This window comes from Rousettus aegyptiacus, unplaced genomic scaffold (genome assembly GCF_014176215.1).
Source record: "Rousettus aegyptiacus isolate mRouAeg1 unplaced genomic scaffold, mRouAeg1.p scaffold_m13_p_3, whole genome shotgun sequence".
NCBI lineage: Eukaryota > Metazoa > Chordata > Mammalia > Chiroptera > Pteropodidae > Rousettus > Rousettus aegyptiacus.
Window position 1 is genome coordinate 113,036,958 of NW_023416306.1, and position 18,367 is coordinate 113,055,324.

The following is an 18,367-nucleotide window of genomic DNA, read 5'->3' on the forward strand; positions in this document are numbered from 1 at the left end:
ATAAGTACCTGAACCAAGGTTGTTAATTTTTGAATTATTGGAATTCTAATGTTACTTATAAATGGTAAGTAAATGTCCTCCTCTTCTCCTCCGCTGTATTCTAGCTCAGATTAAAATATTTCTCTTTATGGTAAACAGTCAGCCTTCTACTTTATTAAATCTGTTAATTGTAGTTTGTTAATCTTAGTCATAGCTGGTGCCTACTATGTGCTGGGTACTGTCTAAAGCACTAATATAATTCATTTTAATCCTCACAACCCATATAACAAGGTTCCTTATATGGAGGATAAAAATTATCTATAACTTATGCTTTTTTGTCTAAGTTTATTATGAAATTTTATTAAAAATGCAAGAATAATTAAAATATTGGTACCAGAAAGAAAAAAAGTAATTGTAGACCAGTTTTACTTTGAGCAAAATGATAGCAAGAATAAAAGCAAAAAGTAATCCACTTATTCAGGAATTTGGGGATATCAAAACAATATCTGGAGTCATATTTGCTTATAAGCTCTTAGGAATCTTAGGAAATAAGTCTGGAGGTACCCACTTTAACAATTCTAAGTATAAAATATGTTCTAATATCTTGAACGATGGGCAGAGAAACTCATTTTGGTGGAGGGGAGAGTGGAGATACACACATCCTGAGGTAGGTCGCTGGTTCATAGAGATGAACAGGGAGAAAGAACTTGGTGAATGTAACCCAAACTACAGTAGACTAATATCATCATCTAGACTCCGGAAATTTACTTGACTTACCTTCTTTAGCTTAGGGAACTAAATTTTTAGCTTTTTTTTTTTTTTTTTTTTGATTAGTTGGACAGGGGGGTGGGGAGAACTGTACCCCTCTCCCAAAATGGCAATAATGGTAATAGTAGTTAAAAGTAGTCACCATGTAGAAAACTACAAAATAGTACTGGGTAACTGTAGAGAGGGATGTGGACAGTGTTTGACAGATAGCTCTTAGTATGGGGACTTTGAATATGGCTTCTAGAGGCAGCCAGACTATTTGATTCTGAATTCCAGCTATACTGTCAATACTTCTCCTTACCTCCAAGATTGATGTGACATAGAGAAACAAGGGTTATATTGTATGATTTTGCATAACTAGATATTTACACATTTGTTGTTGAAATAAGTGAACTCAGTTTATTAGGAATTAAGATGGAATAGATTTTCTCTTTTAAAGCTACAAAAGATGTAAGCTATACATTTAGTAATTATTGCAGAAGTTTATTAACAGGAATAATAAATGCACGTTTGCATTTAGTGCAATACTGTTAGGGTTGTGTACCAGTTGTCCATTTGGATGTCACTCGAAAGATCTCACAGGGTGAATTTTTCCATAGTACAGAACCTGGCCCTCAACTTTCAAACCAGAAACCTTGTTTTGTCATGCTCTTTGAACTGGAGTCATCTTTCAGAGACTAAAATAATCAAGTTTTAGAAAATGATATGTAAAAAGCCAAATATAAAGTTTTAATTTAAGCCATCATGTTGTTCATAGTATTATTAACAGTTTGTTTAGTACATTGCATAAAATAAATCTTCATGATGTACTACTGCATCATTGTCAAAAGCTGGCTATGTAAATGTGTTCCGCAGGGTAATTAAATGCTTTCACCCTTTTCTACAAGAGAGGAACAACCTTGCCAAAAGGACTAAACTACTTACTTCCTCACTGTCAAAAAATATGAAGAGTCAAAGATTTAACCCTATTTATATAAGTTAACAAGTTAATTTGCCAACTAGTTATATGGATGCTACCAGAAGACATAAGACTACTTGATCAGAGGCAAAGGACTTCACTACTCACAGCACAGTAGAGTGGTGGGAATTTCATGTTTGTATTGGTTCCCCTTGCCTCCCAAGTCCCAGGGGAACTGTGCTGAACTGATCAGGTGGATATTGCACACATGGTGGTTTAACATCACAGCATTGGAACCCCTGAGCTTAGGGAACCCAGGTCTTTCATAATGGGCAATACCTGACTTTTGTCATGGAGGGAGTCAGTGTTTTTGTTACACTGGATACTAAACAAACTAATGTCACAGGGGAGACACTGTACCTTCCAAGAGTTCCATTAAACACACATCTTTGAAAACAGTCTGAAACAAAGGCAGACCAGTGCCCCTGCCCACTAGATCTGCAGAAATGAGACCCATAGAGAATTGTCGCCTAACACTGGCTTAGGTTTCTCCTTCTAGTAATGCTTAAATAGGCATTGTCATTGTTTGTCTTTGACTCATTTTCTGTGCTTCCATGGGCTATTTAAGTCCTTTTGATGGAAAGGTTCATTCTTTCAAAATGCTTATACTCTCATTCAGGTTTTACTTAAGCCTAATAGGTCTAGAAGCTATTATGGCTCTTTTACTCAATTTTTCTTACCTTCAAGTTCCTGGAGGTCATTTCACTATAGAGAAATAAGACAATATGTATCAATGAGTTTATGATCAAAGATTTATGACATTTAATACATAGAGAACAACATAGGTAACTAACACCTGAGAAACCACCAAACAACAAAAAGGAACACTCCCATTCCTATCCACTTTTTTTATCCTAGAGGTTGCCATTAACTTTGATTTTGTTTGGTTAGTGTTCCTGTTCTTTTCTTGATAGTTCTATCAATTTATATTTCTCTTGCCAGTGGATATTTCATATTTTTGTTGCTATTAGGCATGCTGCTAGTACAAACTTTCTTGTCCCCAGCTATATGTTTAGGAGTTTCTTTGGGGTGTATAGGAATGAGCTCATGAGGTTGATGTGCTACAAAAGGCACTGAGATAAATAAGTCAATAGGATTCATGTGTTCTGTGAGTACAAGAGAGATGTGTTGAGCATTTGAAAGATAACAGAAATAGCTATGGTTGTTCCTTTACAAACTAATTTTAACAACATGTTCTTATATAATAATCTTGCTGAGTAATAAGATTTGCAGTGTCACTTCTCCTTTTTGAGTTTTATTTGTGTCCAGAATCTCCTAGTTTGTGGTTGTTTTTCACTTCCTTTATGGTGTTTAGTGAACAGACATTCTGAATTTTAATGCAATTGAATTTATCATTCTTGGTGTTTTTTTACAAACTCCTCCCAATCCTTGTTCCAGAGATTTTCTTCGGATTTTGTTGGGAAAGTTAGTTTTGACTATACCCGTTTGAACTGACTTCTCTTCTATGATAGGGATCCAATTTTATTTTTACCATATGTAAAAATAATTGTTCTAGCACCATTTGTTAGAACCTTTTTCACAGCAGATGTGGACTGCTTATCTGTCATCTATCAAGTTTCCATATTCATTGAGATGTTTTGGGTTTCTCTAATCTGTTGGTCTGTTTGTCCCTACACCACTGCCATATTGTCTTCTTTACTACAGAATTACTTTAGTTCTATAAGAAAACTTAATATCTGTAGAGTAAGTCCTTCTACCTTCTTTTTCTTCTTAGTTTTGTTTTTGTTTTTCTGTTTACTCTTCCAAAAATATTAGAATCCACTTATCAAGTTTGGTGAAAAGTCTATTTGCAGTTTGTATTTGAAATGCACCGAATGTCTATATTAGGTTGTGAGGTGGGGTGGAATTTAGCCTTCCTAGTCATGAAGATGATATATCTCTTTGTTTAGCTCTTCTGAATCTCTCAATAGAGCTTTACATTTTCTTCATGAAAAGGTATTGTATATCTTTTATAAGATTTATTCTTTGTACTATTTTGTTGTTGTTAACGTTATAAATGGAATCCTTTTAAAATTTTATTTGTGACCAACTTTGAAGAAGCATCTCCCATGGCTTTTTCAGCTGATGAATTCTTCTAAAGACCTATAGCAACAGCATCACATTCCTAGGGTATTAAAAAGCAGTAGTGAATTGGGGTGTATCTTAGAACTTCTGTGTTTAATAAGTGTAAAGAGTCAACATTGTTTGTCTTTTCACATAAAGATCATGTGAGAGGATTAATATTTATAGATTCTATTAACTCAGGTAGTTTCAAAGTGTGAATGTGTTTTGGTAGTGTTTGACTTTTTTTCTGAGTGAATTAGAGAAATAAGTTAAAATGACATTTTTACTTTTAAAAATCTTGGAAATGTACATTTAATATATAACGTGGTTATTGTAGTTATAAGAAATACATATTTCAGGAAAACAAAAATTTTCCTCTATTTTCTATAATGCTCTTTCATCTTTTGAAAAGTCTGAACAGATGGTTACTTTATTCTGTGTTTACTTTAAAGTTCCTTTTCCTTCATGAAGCCTTCCCAGACCATTTAATCATTGTGATTTCTTCCTCCAGTAATTCTTGAATTCTTACATATTCCACCTTCAGTAATAGATAAAGAATTTTGCAGGTGGGATGATAAAGCATAGTTATATAGCTGTATATGTATATATGTAGTTATATAATTTACGTAATATACCTTAAGTTGTAGTTTTATAACTCTTTATAATATAGTTATATAACTGCTTTATCATTCTACCTGTAAGTATAAGAGCTGTTTTTCTGTTTCATTGGGCCTTCCAAAGGGACTAGTACTGTGTATTTATTAGGAAATTAGAGATATTGTTGAATATTGAAACTAAAAGAAAAATTGAGTGGGAAGTGTTGGCTCATAATTTTCTATACTAGGTATAGGTAACTGGGCATAGAAGAATGGATAATAGAGAGAGGCTGAGGAAAATAAACTCAATGCAGAAATCTTACTTCATCCCATATGAATCCTATAGTTCTATAGCATAATTAAAATTTGAATGCTTTTGTTTATGCTTCTGTGTGATTAGAATGCTAATGAAAGTAAAATTGCAAAACTATAGGAAACAAGGCCAGGAATGAGATAACCTCTTTAGTCTTTAACTGTTTTTACTAAACTTCCTTCTCTGTTTACAGTACTACCCCAGTAGGTGGTTCAAATTGGATATATCCATTTAAATTCCGTTTTGAATTGAAGTATACCAGCTTTTTAATTCAGCCTATGTGTATATTAATCAGACTAGGTAAATAACTTAAAAGTATCCATTCAATGGAATATTAAGTTGCTATTAAAAAAATAAGGTAGAGCTATATGTATAAACATACAAAAGTGTCCATGATGGGTTAGTAAGTATGAAAAAGCAAAGCATAGTACAAAGGTGCTATTTTTTTTAAGTATGTATTTTTATTTTTCAATTAGAGTTGAGATTCATATTAGTTTCAGGTATACAGCCTGGTTATTATACATTTGTATAACTTATGAAGTGATCCCCCTCAATTAATCTAGTACCCTCCCCCCCGGGCACTATATGTAGTTATTACAGTATTATTGACTATATTCCCTGTACTGTACCTCATATCTCTCTGACTGTTTTGTACTTACCAATTTGTATTTAATCTTTTCACTTTTTTTTTCCACTTAGTTCTCCAAGCACCCTCCCATCTGGCCATCCTATTTACATTTAAATTTTAAAGATCCACATATGTGCATGCATGCATGCATGTGTGTGGATAGCCAAAATACATAACCAAAAAGTGGAAGGTACCACCAGAGTGGTGCATTTGTTACAATTACCTACATTGATATCAAAATCACCCAAAGTCATAGTTTGCATTACTTGGTGTTGTATATTCTGTAGGTTTAGACAAATGTATAATGAAAGTATCCATCATTATAACATCATACAGTTTTTTATTACCCTAAAACCCTTAAGTGTTCCACCTATTCATCTCCTCTCACACACACTCACACAACCCCTGATAACTACTAATTCTTTTTCTCATCTCCATAGTTTTGCCTTTATCAGGATGTCATATAGTTGGGATCATGTAGTGTGTAGCTAGCCTTTTAAGATTGGTTTCTTTCACTTAGCAATATGTACGTTTCCTCTGTGTCTCTTTTCTTTCTTTTTTTAACCCTGAATAATATTCTAATATTCTGTTGTCTAGATGTAGCACAGTTTATTCATTCACCCATTGAAGGACATCTTGGTTGCTTCCAAGTTTTGTCAATTATGAATAAAGTTGCCATAAACATTTGTGTACAGGTTTCTGTGTGGACATAAGTTTTAAATACTTTGGGTAAATATCAAGTAGCACAATTTCTGGATCATATTAAAAAGAATACGTTTATTTTATAGGAAACTGCCAAACTGTCTTCCAAAGTGGCTGTATCATTTTGTATTACCATGAGCAATGAATGAGGTTTTGTTGCTCCACACCCCCTCCTGCTTTTGGTGTTGTCAGTGTTTTGGATATTGGCTGTTCTAATACAGCAGGTCCTCAAATAACATTGTTTTGTTCAATATCATTTCATTATAACCTGGATGAGATGCCCTAGGAACTTAACTCTTGTTTATGTCAATTGATAAGTTATACCAATCGATAAGTTGATATTGTATGATAAAACTGGTTTTGTTATAAGTTGTTTTCCTACAGCTCTGAGAACCTATCAATGATGTTAAGTGAGGACTTACTGTAGGTGTGTAATGGTATCTCATTGTTTTAATTTGTATTTCTCTGATGGCTTATGGTGTTGAGCATCTTTTCGTGTGCTTATTCGCCATCTGTATATCGTCCTTAGCGAAGTATCTTTTGAAGTCTTTGGCCCATGTTTTAATTAGGTTGGTCATTTTATTGTTGATTTTTTTTTTTTTTAGATTTCTTGGTATATTTGGATAATAGTCCTTTATCAGATAGCTTTTACAAATATTTTCTCCCAGTCTGTGGCTTATCTTCTCATTCTCTCGACATCCTATTTTAATTTTAATGAAGTCCAGTTTATCAGTTATTTCTTTCATGTATCATCATGCCTTTGATGTTATATCTAAAAAGTCATCACCATAAGCACGGTCATCTCTTCTGTTCCCCTGATCTATTTGTTTATACTTTTGCCAATACCATACTGTTTTGATTAAGGTATCTTTACGGTAAGTCTTGTACTGACTATTCTGAATCTTTTGCCTCTCTATATAAGCTTCAGAAGTAGTTCATTAATATTTACAAAATAGCTTGCCAGGATTTTAATTGGGCTTGTATTGAATCTACAGACCATGTGAGTAAAATCTGACTTGACATTACCGAGTCTTCCAATACATGAACATGGGACTATTTCTGCATTTATTTATTTTTCTGATTTTGTTCATTAGAGTTTTGTGGTTTTTCTCATTTTGTTAGATTTATACCTAAGTATTTCATTTTGGGGGGTGCTAATGTAAATGGAATTGTGATTTTAATATCAAATTCCTCTTGTTCAATGTTGGTTTATAGGAAAGTGATTAGCTTTTATATAGTAATCTTTTATCCTATAACTATGCTGTAATCACTAATTGTTTCAGGAGATATTTTGTCTGTTCTTTTAGATTTTCTACATAGATGACCGTGCTATCTGTGAATAGAGACATTTGTGTTTCTTCCCTTAAATCATACCTTTTATTTTCTTGTCTTATGCTAGAAATTTCAGTATGATGTAGGAAAGGAGGGGTAAAAGGGGACGACATATTTGCTTTGTACCTGATCTTAGTGGGAAAGCTTCAGGTTTCTCACCATTAATTATGTTAGTTGTAGGTTTTTTTGTAGATATTCTTTATAAGTTGAGGAGGTTCTCTGCTACTCCTAGTTTACTGAGAATTTTTGTCCTGAATAGTTGTTGGGTTTTATCAAATGCTTTTTCTTCATCATTAAATGTGATTTTTCTTTTATTCTATTGTTGTATTACACTAATTGATCTTTAATGTTAAACCAGCTGGAATAAATCCCCTGTGGTTGTGGCATATAATTCTTTTTCTACATTCTTGGATTCAACTTCCTAACCTTTTGTTCAGGATTTTTGCATCAGTGTTTTCAGATACTGGTCTGTAGGTTTTTTTCTTATAATGTTTTTTTTGTCTGTTTTTAGTATTGAGGTAATATTGGCCTCATAGAATGAATTAGGAAGTATTTCCTCTGTTTGGACAGATCTTCTGAAAGAGATTATAGACAAATGATATAATTTGTACCTTAAACGTTGGGTAGAATTAACCAGTGAACCTGTCTGAATCTGAAGCTTTCTGTTCTGAAAGATTATTGATTCATCTTCTTTAGTAGATGTAGGCTTATTCAGATTGTCTATTAAATTTGGCAGATGGTTCCTTTCAAGGATTTGATCATTTAGTCTAGGCTTTCAAATTTGTGGGTGTAGAGTTATTCATAGTATTCTTTTATTATCCTTTTTAATTTCTATGGGATCTATAGTGATGTTCCCTATTTCATTTCGGATATTAGTAATTTGTGTCTTCTTTTTAGTTAGCCCAACTAGAAGCTTATCAATATTGTCGATCTTTTCAAAGAACTGGTTTTTGGTTTCATTAATATTCTGTATGGATTTCTATTCTAATTCTTGTTATTTCTTTTTTTTTCCCTGATATATGCATTCAGTACCATCGGTTTCTCATTAAACACTTCAGTGTATCCCATGAACTTGATTGAGTTACGTTTTTATTTCCATGTAGTTCAAAATACCTTTTAATTTCTCTCAACAATTTTTTTTGACCCATGTTTTAGAAGTGTGTTGCTTAATCTACATGTATTTTGAAATTTTCCAGTTATCTTTCTGTTACTGATTTCTAATTTAATTCCTTTGTGGTCTGAGAGCAGATATATGATTTAAAAACATTTTTTTTTGTTGTTAGAGCTTGTTTCATAGCCCAGAATGTCGTTTGTCTTGATTAATGTTCCATCTGAGCTTGAGAAGAATGTGTATTCTGCTGTCACTGGGTGAAATAGTCTATAGATGTCACATTTGATTGGTGATGTTATTGTGTTCAGTTATGTCTGTAGTGATTTTCTGCCTGTTGGATTTGTTCGTTTCTGATGGAGGAGTGTTGAAGTCTCCAGCTGTGAGTGCTGCATCTGTTTCTCCTTTCAGTTCTGTTAGTTTTTGTCTCATAACTTTTGTTAAGCACATACATGCTAAGTATCATTATGCCTTTTTGGAGATTTGGTCCCTTTATGTAATGTCCTTCATCACTGATACCTTTTATTGTTTTGAAGTCAGCTCTGTCTGAAATTAATATAGCTACTCCTACTTTCTTTTGATAAGTGTTAGCATGATATGTTGTTCTCCATCCATTTACTCTGTGCCTTTATATTTAGTGTGTTTCTTATAGACGACATTTAGTTGAATCTTATTTTTTTATTCACTCTGAGAATCTTTTAATTGGTATGTTTTTGCCATTAATAAAAATAATGATTATTAATACAGTTGAATTAATCTATCATATTTGTTACCCTTGTTCTTTATTCCTATTTTTGTCTTACATTTCTTTCATCTTTTGTGGATTTATTGAATATTTTACATAATTCCATTTTTTCTCCTTTTTAGCATATCAGACTTCTGAAAAACTTTTTTTAGTGGCTGCTCTATAGTTCACATTATATATTTACAATTAATTCAAGTCTATTTTCAAATAGACTGAACTGCTTTACAAGTAGTGCAAGTACCTTATAACAAAATAATCCTAATTCCTCCTATCCCTTGTATCATTGCTGTTGTTCATTTCATTTTGTGTATAAGCATACATACATACATAGTCACACATAATCAAATATATTGTTGCTCTTTTTTGAACAAACTTTTTTCTTAGATCAATTAAGAATTAGAAAAATAAAGGGTTTTATTTTCACATATTCTTTGTTGCTCTTCCATTCTTATGTAGATCCGGGTTTCTGACCTAATAAATTACTCTTTCTCTTTAAAGAACTTCTGTTAACATTTCTTGCACAGAATGTCTACTGGCAACAAATTTCCTCAATTTTTGTTTGCTTAAGAAAGTCTTTTCTTTACTTTTGAAGGATAATTTTGCAGGGTACAGAATTCTGGGTCCGTGAGCTTTTTCTCTCAATACTTGATAGATGTTCCACTCCATTCTCTTCTTTTTGCCTAATTTCTAAGAAGTCAGATGTAATTCTCATCTTCACTTCTTTTTAAATAAGGTGTATTTTCCTCTGGCTTCTTTTAGGATTTTACCTTTATTTTTGATTGTTTATAGTTTGAAAATATTATGCTTAGGTGAACTTTTGGAAGGCATTTATCCTGTTTGGTCTTTCCTGAGCTTCCTGGATCTGCAGTTTGGTGTCTGACATTAATTTCTCTGGCATTATTATTTCAGATATTTCTTCTATTCTTTCCTCATTCTGGTATTTCTGTTTCACGTATGTCACACCTCTTGTAGTTGTCTTACAGTTCTTAAATGTTTTGTTTCTTTCTTTTAGTCTTTGTCCTTTTTACTTGCAGTTTTGAAGCAAAAAGTATTCCCAGTAGGTCAGGCTCAGGTTAAATAGTTTTCTCTTGAGGGCAGGCCTTGTTAAGAATAGTGCTCTCTAATTTCAAAATTGTTCTTTTTCTTCTTTCCTGCTGGAAGCTTGTAGAGATTTTTCTGTTATTTACTGTGGAAACCTGGTTGAGCTTCCTCAGATAACTCACAAAAGTTGGGTGACTCACTATGACTGGGTACCCCTGGAGTTTTTAACTTTCAACGTTGTCCACACTGAGCTTCCAGCAACTCATCAATTACAGTTTGGTTTTTCTTAACCCAGCACTGGCTTCTATGGCAATTACCACTCATGAGTCCACTCTGTTAAGTGGTTACTCCCCTTTATCTCTTTTATCTGTCTCTCTAATCTTGGAGACATTGGTTTGCCCTTTGTCTTTTTCTCTGTTGTGGACCCAAAGAGAGCTGCTGATTTTTTTTTCCTGTTTAGCTTTTTACTTCTTAGGACAGAGTGGCAACTTCCAAGCTCCTTACATGCAGAACCTGAAACCAGAAGTCTGTATTACTTTTTAAATTTTAAATGTATAAGGAAAGACCTAAGTTTAAATAATAAATAAGACTCAAATAATGCCTTTTATTAAATCATTTTGGAAAACTTTACTACTAATAAGTTATGGAATTTTGGAATATACAATATATGTAGTTTTATTAAACATAAAAAATTCATTCTTTTGTCAATTAAGTAGAAACTGTTTGTATTTTAGATAACGTTCAGCCATCCAAGCCTAGACATTCAGGGCAGAAGTATAGAATATGTACAGCGACAAATATCCAAGGAATGCGGAAGCTTAAAGTCCCAAAATAGGGTAAGTAATCTTCGTGAAATTTTATAGTCTTTCTAATTCTCGATATAGTTGAATTATACTAGAAAAAAATTAGTGTATGGATTTGCTACATTCATGCTTATAAATCCTATTACTTAAATTCCTTCTAATTTTTTTATTTGAATCTGGGTGATTGCCACAGTGTATATTTATCACCAGACAAAACTAATAAGAATTTTATATTGTAAATTTAATAGACTGCATTAATCACTCCACCTTTAGCCCAGATCTAGAGGTTTTTTTTCCCCAATACCAAATATCTAGGGAATGGAAGTTTGCTCCAACCAGGGTCAGGTGCTTACTTGTAGATAAGTCACTGTATGTTCAGGGGCTAGGAGATAACAAATGTGAGTACTAATAAGCTTATCAGTGTGGGTAAAGGGAAGGGTGATTTTTATTTAGACTAATATGATTTATCTTTACAAGATTTCCTTTGTTCCCTGGCCTCAAGGAGACAGTGTATCAACAGAAGGGAAAAGAGAGAGAGAGAGAGACAGAGAGACAGAGAGAGAGTGTGAGTGAGTGAGAGTGTGTGTGTGTGTGTGTGTGTGTGTGCACTCCCGCACCCGCATACATACATGTACGTGTATGTATATGTGGTACAGTGCATTTTAGGTTATTTTCAGAGACCTACATAGCCAAACTTTAAAAACACATATCTTTGTTTTTAGTTTGCCAGGGCTGTCATAACAAAATGCAACAGACTGGGTGGCTTAGACAACAAAAATTCATTTTCTCGTGAATCTGGAAACTAAAAGTTCAGAGACAAGGTTTTGTGGCACATTTGGTTTCTTCTGAGCCCTCTCTCCTTGGCTTGCAAGTGATCATCTTTTCATAACTTTCAGCCTCTACCCATTACCCAATTTCACAATCATTTCCACATTTTTAGGTATTTGTTACAGCAACTCACTTCTCTACACCAAAATCCATATGAGTCAGGGTTCTCCAAAGAGAATTAATAGGATATATATATATATATATATATACACATACACACACACACAGAGAAATTTATTTTAAAGAATTGGCTTATGTGATAGTAGAGGTACAGTTCCAAAATCTGCAAGGTACAGTTGCAAAATCAGGCTGGGGACCCAGGGAAGAGTTCCAGTCAGCCTTTTTTCTGTTAAGGCCTTCAGCTGATTGGATGAGGTCCACCTATGTCATGGTGGATTATATGCTTAACTCATCATAGATCATCGATTTAATTGTTAATCTCATCCAAGAAACATCTTTACTGAAACATCAGAATAATGTTTGACCAAATATCTGGGCACTATGGCCCAGTCAAGTTGACACATAAAATTAGCATTCACAGCCCTTATTGCAATTTTCATCTCTTTCTTTTTTAGGTCCCTTTGAAATCAATCCGACATGTCAGCTTTCAAGATGAGGATGAGATTGTCAGAATAAACCCTCGAGATATTTTAATACGTCGCTATGCAGACTACAGACATCCTGACATGTGGAAAAATGACTTGGAGAGAGATGATACTGACTCCAACATTCAGTTTTCTAAACCAGACAGTAAAAAATCAGACTATCTCTACTCTTACGGGGATGAGACTAAGTTAAGTTCACTCAAAGACTCTGTGGTATTTAAGACACAGCCTTCCTCATTAAAATTTAAGAAGTCAAAACGAAGAAAAGAAGATGGTGAACGTTCTCGCTGCGTATACTGCCAGGAAAGGTTTAATCATGAAGAAAATGGCAGGGGAAAATGTCAGGATGCTCCAGACCCTATTAAAAGATGCATATATCAAGTTAGTTGCATGCTCTGTGCAGAGAGCATGTTGTATCATTGTATGTCAGACTCAGAGGGAGATTTTTCAGATCCCTGTTCATGTGACACTAGCGATGACAAGTTCTGCTTACGATGGTTAGCCCTAGTAGCTTTGTCTTTCATTGTACCATGTATGTGCTGCTACGTCCCTTTGAGAATGTGCCATCGTTGTGGTGAGGCATGTGGGTGCTGTGGTGGGAAACATAAAGCTGCTGGATGAAAGAATCCAGTGCCAGAATGAGCTTAAAATCTTTGTTTCCAGGAATTAGCTAACTTGGATTTATGGAAGCTTTTGGCAAGCAATATGAAATCTTGCCTGGTGTCATTGGGGCCACACGTGAAGGAAGCAGATCTCGTCCGTTCTTGGCATTTCACAAATGCTAGCCATGCCTAACTTTTCCCTTGAGTGCATGGCATGTTTTGTTACAGGTTGTAAAGAGTATTTGTGAAAGGAAATCATTTCTGGTTATTGGCTATAAAAAGTGAACATAAAATATGATCTGACTAAAAGGGATTAATTTTTGGCATTTTTGTATATTTATGCATTAGGTGATGGGACTTTTAAAGGTTTGAATTCTAGGACATGAACTAAAAAGTGCACTAGGGGACAGCTGATTTCAATCTAAGAAAAGTTAACACTTGGAAATTATAAGAAGTTAAACAAATGCAACTAAATCATTGTTTTTTGAAAGCAGTTTTATGTATAAATAACAAATGTTTATATTTAACTAAATATAAGGTACGAATTATGACATATTAAACTTTTCTTCCCCTTCCTAGTTCCGAAGTAGATGTACATATATCTACTGTCACATTCCATTATGTTTTGAATATTTTACTCATCTAGTTAATAACGTTTTTATTCCATGTGAATGATTTGATACTTTCATCCTCATTTCCCTTTGGCTCCAGTTTATATTGAGTTATATCTGTACATTCTGGTAATCTAAAATCCTTAAAAATATTCTAATAGCCTTGAGTGACCAACTTTTTTTTAAAGCACAGATGTAATTGTCTAATGTTTTGATGGGAACGTAACACTTATTTTTATATAAAAAGAGACTGAGCAAACATTATAGAAAAAAAATGAGGTTTTGGGGTTGTTGTTTTGTTTTTGTGGTATTCAACCAGCAAGTTGTTTTCTTTCAGTTTCCTCCTTCAAAAAATTATATTGCATTTACAAATATTTATAAGGCAAAAAGTATAACTGGATAGTTAGTGTAAAGGTTTCCTTCTGAGATCTCCATTTATCATTCTGCTAAACCAGAATTTGTTCAGCTGTGTTACTAATTTTTTAGCTTAATCCTCAGTGCTTATTATTCACATAACAATAACTTTCTCACTTGCATTTTATTTAAACCGGCCTAAAGCAAAATTATTTTATGTTAAAGCGTGTACTAAACTATCCCAGGAAAGTATTTAAATCCAACATTGTAAATGGAATATCTTGTACATATAAATCTATTTCTTTTGCAGAGCATTGTATTACTGGATGTTTTATTTACAAAGTAGTTGGATAAATGTTCCAACAAATTGTTTAAAGTACTTTGGGGTCAAATTGCTTTTTTCTTTTTCTTTTACTTTTTATTTTTCTTTTCTGTCTTTTCTTTCTTTCCCTCCTTCCCTCCCTACGTCCGTCCCTCCCTCCCTTCCTTCCTTCCTTCCTTCCTTCCTTCCTTCCTTCCTTCATATTGTGTTACATTTAAACTCTAACCAAGTAAGGGGTTCTTGAAGAACTTTCCCTTAGAGGATAAAATTAAGAAGCGTGCCTTTTTTTTAATGGCTTGAAGTTTCAGAAGTGAAAAACATTAAAATCACACTACCATTTGAAGCTCATTTTCTATGCAGGATTTTAAATGTCGTTTATGTATCATTCTTTTTACATTCACACTTTAGCTTGGGTTAGCTGTTTTCTTTTGCCCCAGATCAAACTGAACAATGTATATAACACTATCTGTCTGTAAAATACTTTTTTTTTTAAGAAAGCATTTATATTTATATGACAGCTTGAACTGACATTGTGTATATAGATCATCTTGAAGTATTATTTCACATTGAAAAGAAGAAAAATATATTGATAACTATAGATGTTATGAAGAAGAGGTTATTTCTAGTTTTGTACTAAAAATCAATTGGATGAACTAAATCCAAACATGACACACTGTAGCAGCAGTTTTAAGTCTTATTTTTACTGTTTATATATTTGGACGCTGCTACACCAGATGATCTTCATCCCTGAAGTTTTCAGCTAAACTCGTTTATCCAGAATAGACTGTTAACTTTCAAAATTACTTTTTATTGGTGGGATGGGAATATTGGTTTTCCTTCTGAATCAATTTTCATATTTGTAAGTGCAGAGTTTATAATTCAGGTTTGAGCAAGGTGTGACTAACTGAAGAAAATAACTTGCTGGCTATATAGGAAAATGCTGTGGAAATGAACTGTGTATATACTTCTGGGAAGAACAAATTTAATCATTTTTTCTGTTAAGCACTAATCAGTATAGTGCAACTCCTGGTTCTGTACTGTATTTTATATGCAACATATATGCTTTAATATTTTAATGTTTGTGCATTAATATTTTCAAATTGTTTAACCACTTTGCTGCTAAGATTTTGCCGTCCCATCCCCATTTTTTCCTTTACAATTTTAAACAAGTTTCTTCATTAAAAACTATGGTGATAATAAAATGGTTTTTATTTCACCTTGGATCTTTATAGTTAACATACCCAGTTTCCAAATTGATCTAGAACACTAACTGATAATATATTAACATTATCTGAATCCCTATTTGGAAAATTTCTCTTGATTAAATTAGAATGCTTATGTGAAAACTAATGAGTAGTTTAAATTTCATGATCTTAAAAGTGTATAGGTATGTTTAGGGACTTTTTTTACTCTATATACAGATTTGGCACTGCCAATTGGCTTTTCCTCTAAAACCTCTTTGTTTTTAATCTGGTAGTATAAGCAAATGGGTAAACAAAACTGCTTAAGGGATAGTAACTATTGAAAGTGAAATCATCTAGATTGCATGACTGATGGCTTGTTGTGTTCAGACTTGGTATCTCCTAAATGACTTTTCTCCTGCCTTAAAGGAAGAGATGGGTGGGTTAGAGGTGGCAGAGGCCTGGGGGGAGGATCATTTGACTTCTGAAAAAACATGAGATGTGGAACTTCGGCACCACCTACTGGATGATTTATAGGGCAGAGAAATAAGGTGGCAGTTGGGATCTGACAGGGTTCCAGCCCCTTTACCAGTAAAGGGCTATTTAAGTGGTGGCCACCTCCAAACTGAGCAAGGTGGAGTAAGAAATATCTCAAAGGAATTCTAAAAGGAATCTTTTCCCTAATGTATCTTGTTGGTTTCAGAAAGATTTTAGCACTTTTTTCTTATATATCCTGTTTTAGAATATTTATTGATATTTGGAACTGGCAGTCAAAGTTAATGAATGTGCCCAAGCATTTATATAACCAATTCTTTTAACTTTCTCAAGCCATTACCAAAATGGTATTCTTATTTTTCTTCCCATGACTAGTCAGGGAAAATTTAAATAAATATCACCTGTAATACATCAAGACAATTTCAGAGAGAGTGTGTGTGTATGTCTCTGGGATACTGGGGCAAGGGTTAAAATTTACAGGGGAAAACTTGAAACTACCTATTTTTATTGGTTATTCAGCAGTGCCTAATATGAACTTTGAAGTAATACAAATGCACTTTTAATTGATGTTATAGTGCCATGCGATATCTTAGGTAAGTCTTTTTCTTTTATTGTACCCTCCCTCCCCAATCCCACCATCATTTAATTGAATAGCACAGAGATGTTTCTTAATATCCATCTAAGTCTCCAAAGTACAGCAAATATGTACTTTCTCCACATGGGCAATTTAAAGAATCTTTAGGATGCTTTTGAAAAATATTTTTGGTCTCACAGTTACATTTTGGAATATGTTTAAGATTGGGTTTTTAGTTTTAGCCCAGAGATACATTAAGTATAACATTTTTCTACATAAAACTTTGAAAACCTTAGTTCCTGGAAGACAGATTCTTCGCTAAATATTCTCATTCTTAATTTGACCTCTAGGAGCATATTTCTAAGTATAAGGGAAAGCAGTAGAAACTTAAGTTATTGTTGCACTTAAATTGGTCTATAAACCACAATAATAATAGCACCATAAGGTGTTTTGTAGTCAAAATATAAATCACAACCTGAGGTGATTTATATAAACCAAAAAAAGAAGAAGAAAAAAAGGGCTTTAAGGTATTAAGGTACTGTTTGCCAAGCAGCCAGGTGGTTATAAAACTTTCATATGCTTTGATACACTGATGTTAGCCATTGTGTCTGAAAGCTCCTTAAAATGCATAAGTTGCTAGTTTTGCAATTTTTCAAAAATAATCTAGTTGAAAAGCTTTTGTATTAAAGATACACATAGATTTTTGTGAACATTGCCAGTATATAGTGTCATTTGCTTTCTATTCTTGACCTCAAAAGTGCCTCACTTGTATATTATTTCCATTAAAAGCTTGACTGCATAATAAGCAATGAAATATTGTTTAATTCATGTCATAATGTATCTCCTTAGATATAGTTGACTAGCTTGATAGTTTTGGGTATATAATGTAAATATGCATATATAAGTTTGTAACTGTTTTTGTTACATCATACCCATGTAATTGGACATATCCGATAATATCAAATAACTTGTTTTAATTACCTGATTAAACCTGTCATGAAATATGAAAGGACTTTTTCTTACTCTTTTAGAGGATAAAACTATCACATAAGAGATAATAATTACCAAAGGAGAAATGAATAGAAGTGGAAGCTTTTGCTCATAATTTTTTAACTGAAAGTTCATGTGTGGTTCATCTTAATGACTTATTTATTCATCCTTGATTGTACCCAGATTTTTTTTATAGTCTGTTACCTAATACATTTATTAGTTTGGGGATATGTTACAGCTAAGTCTAGATTAACCACTTGAAATAATATGTGGGAAATTTTTAACCCAAGACTGCTAATTGTTTGTGTGTGTCCTAATCAGTTTCAGTGTTGCTTAAATTATAATATAAACAAAGATAGCTAATATTCTAAATGAAAAACGGTTAGGACACTACTCAAAAACTAATAGTGTATTTCACCAGAATAACTTTTGGATTACTATTATAATTGTATTTGTTTGAAAAGCTAAGAATGAACTCTTTATACCTTTACCATGAATTATGAAATATAATCTCATTTGCTTATTTACAGGTTTTCAGAAATTTGCTCTATATTCTTCACATCAAGTTAATACCCACAAGTAAGTAGGATAGTTTTTACATTAGAGAAAGTAAAACTAGGGTTTCTCCTTGGTCATCAATATAGTATGCACACAGTGGTCCTTAAAAAAACAATAATACGAAAGCTGGAGTTGACATCTTTAAAGTTAAATGCTCTTAAGATTCGCAGTTTTAAACCCTTGAAATGATGGCTTAAATATATTCCTAAT

The 18,367-nt window shown here is 33.2% G+C and overlaps 1 protein-coding gene across 2 annotated transcripts in view; it reads left to right on the forward strand.

Moving 5' to 3' along the window:
• The window catches only part of SPRED1 (sprouty related EVH1 domain containing 1), a 97,924-nt gene extending 80,306 nt beyond the window's left edge, over positions 1 to 17,618 (forward strand). Inside the window, exons 6-7 of one of the 2 annotated variants that reach the window (XM_016152171.2) lie at positions 10,969 to 11,070; positions 12,441 to 17,613. In XM_016152171.2, coding sequence (XP_016007657.1) covers positions 10,969 to 11,070; positions 12,441 to 13,091 — 753 coding nt within the window. In that variant the 3' untranslated portion in view covers positions 13,092 to 17,613. Of the gene's footprint in view, positions 1 to 10,968; positions 11,071 to 12,440 lie in introns of both variants that reach the window. The other variant, XM_016152170.2, reaches the window with a different exon arrangement.
• The last annotated feature ends 749 nt before the right edge of the window (positions 17,619 to 18,367 follow it).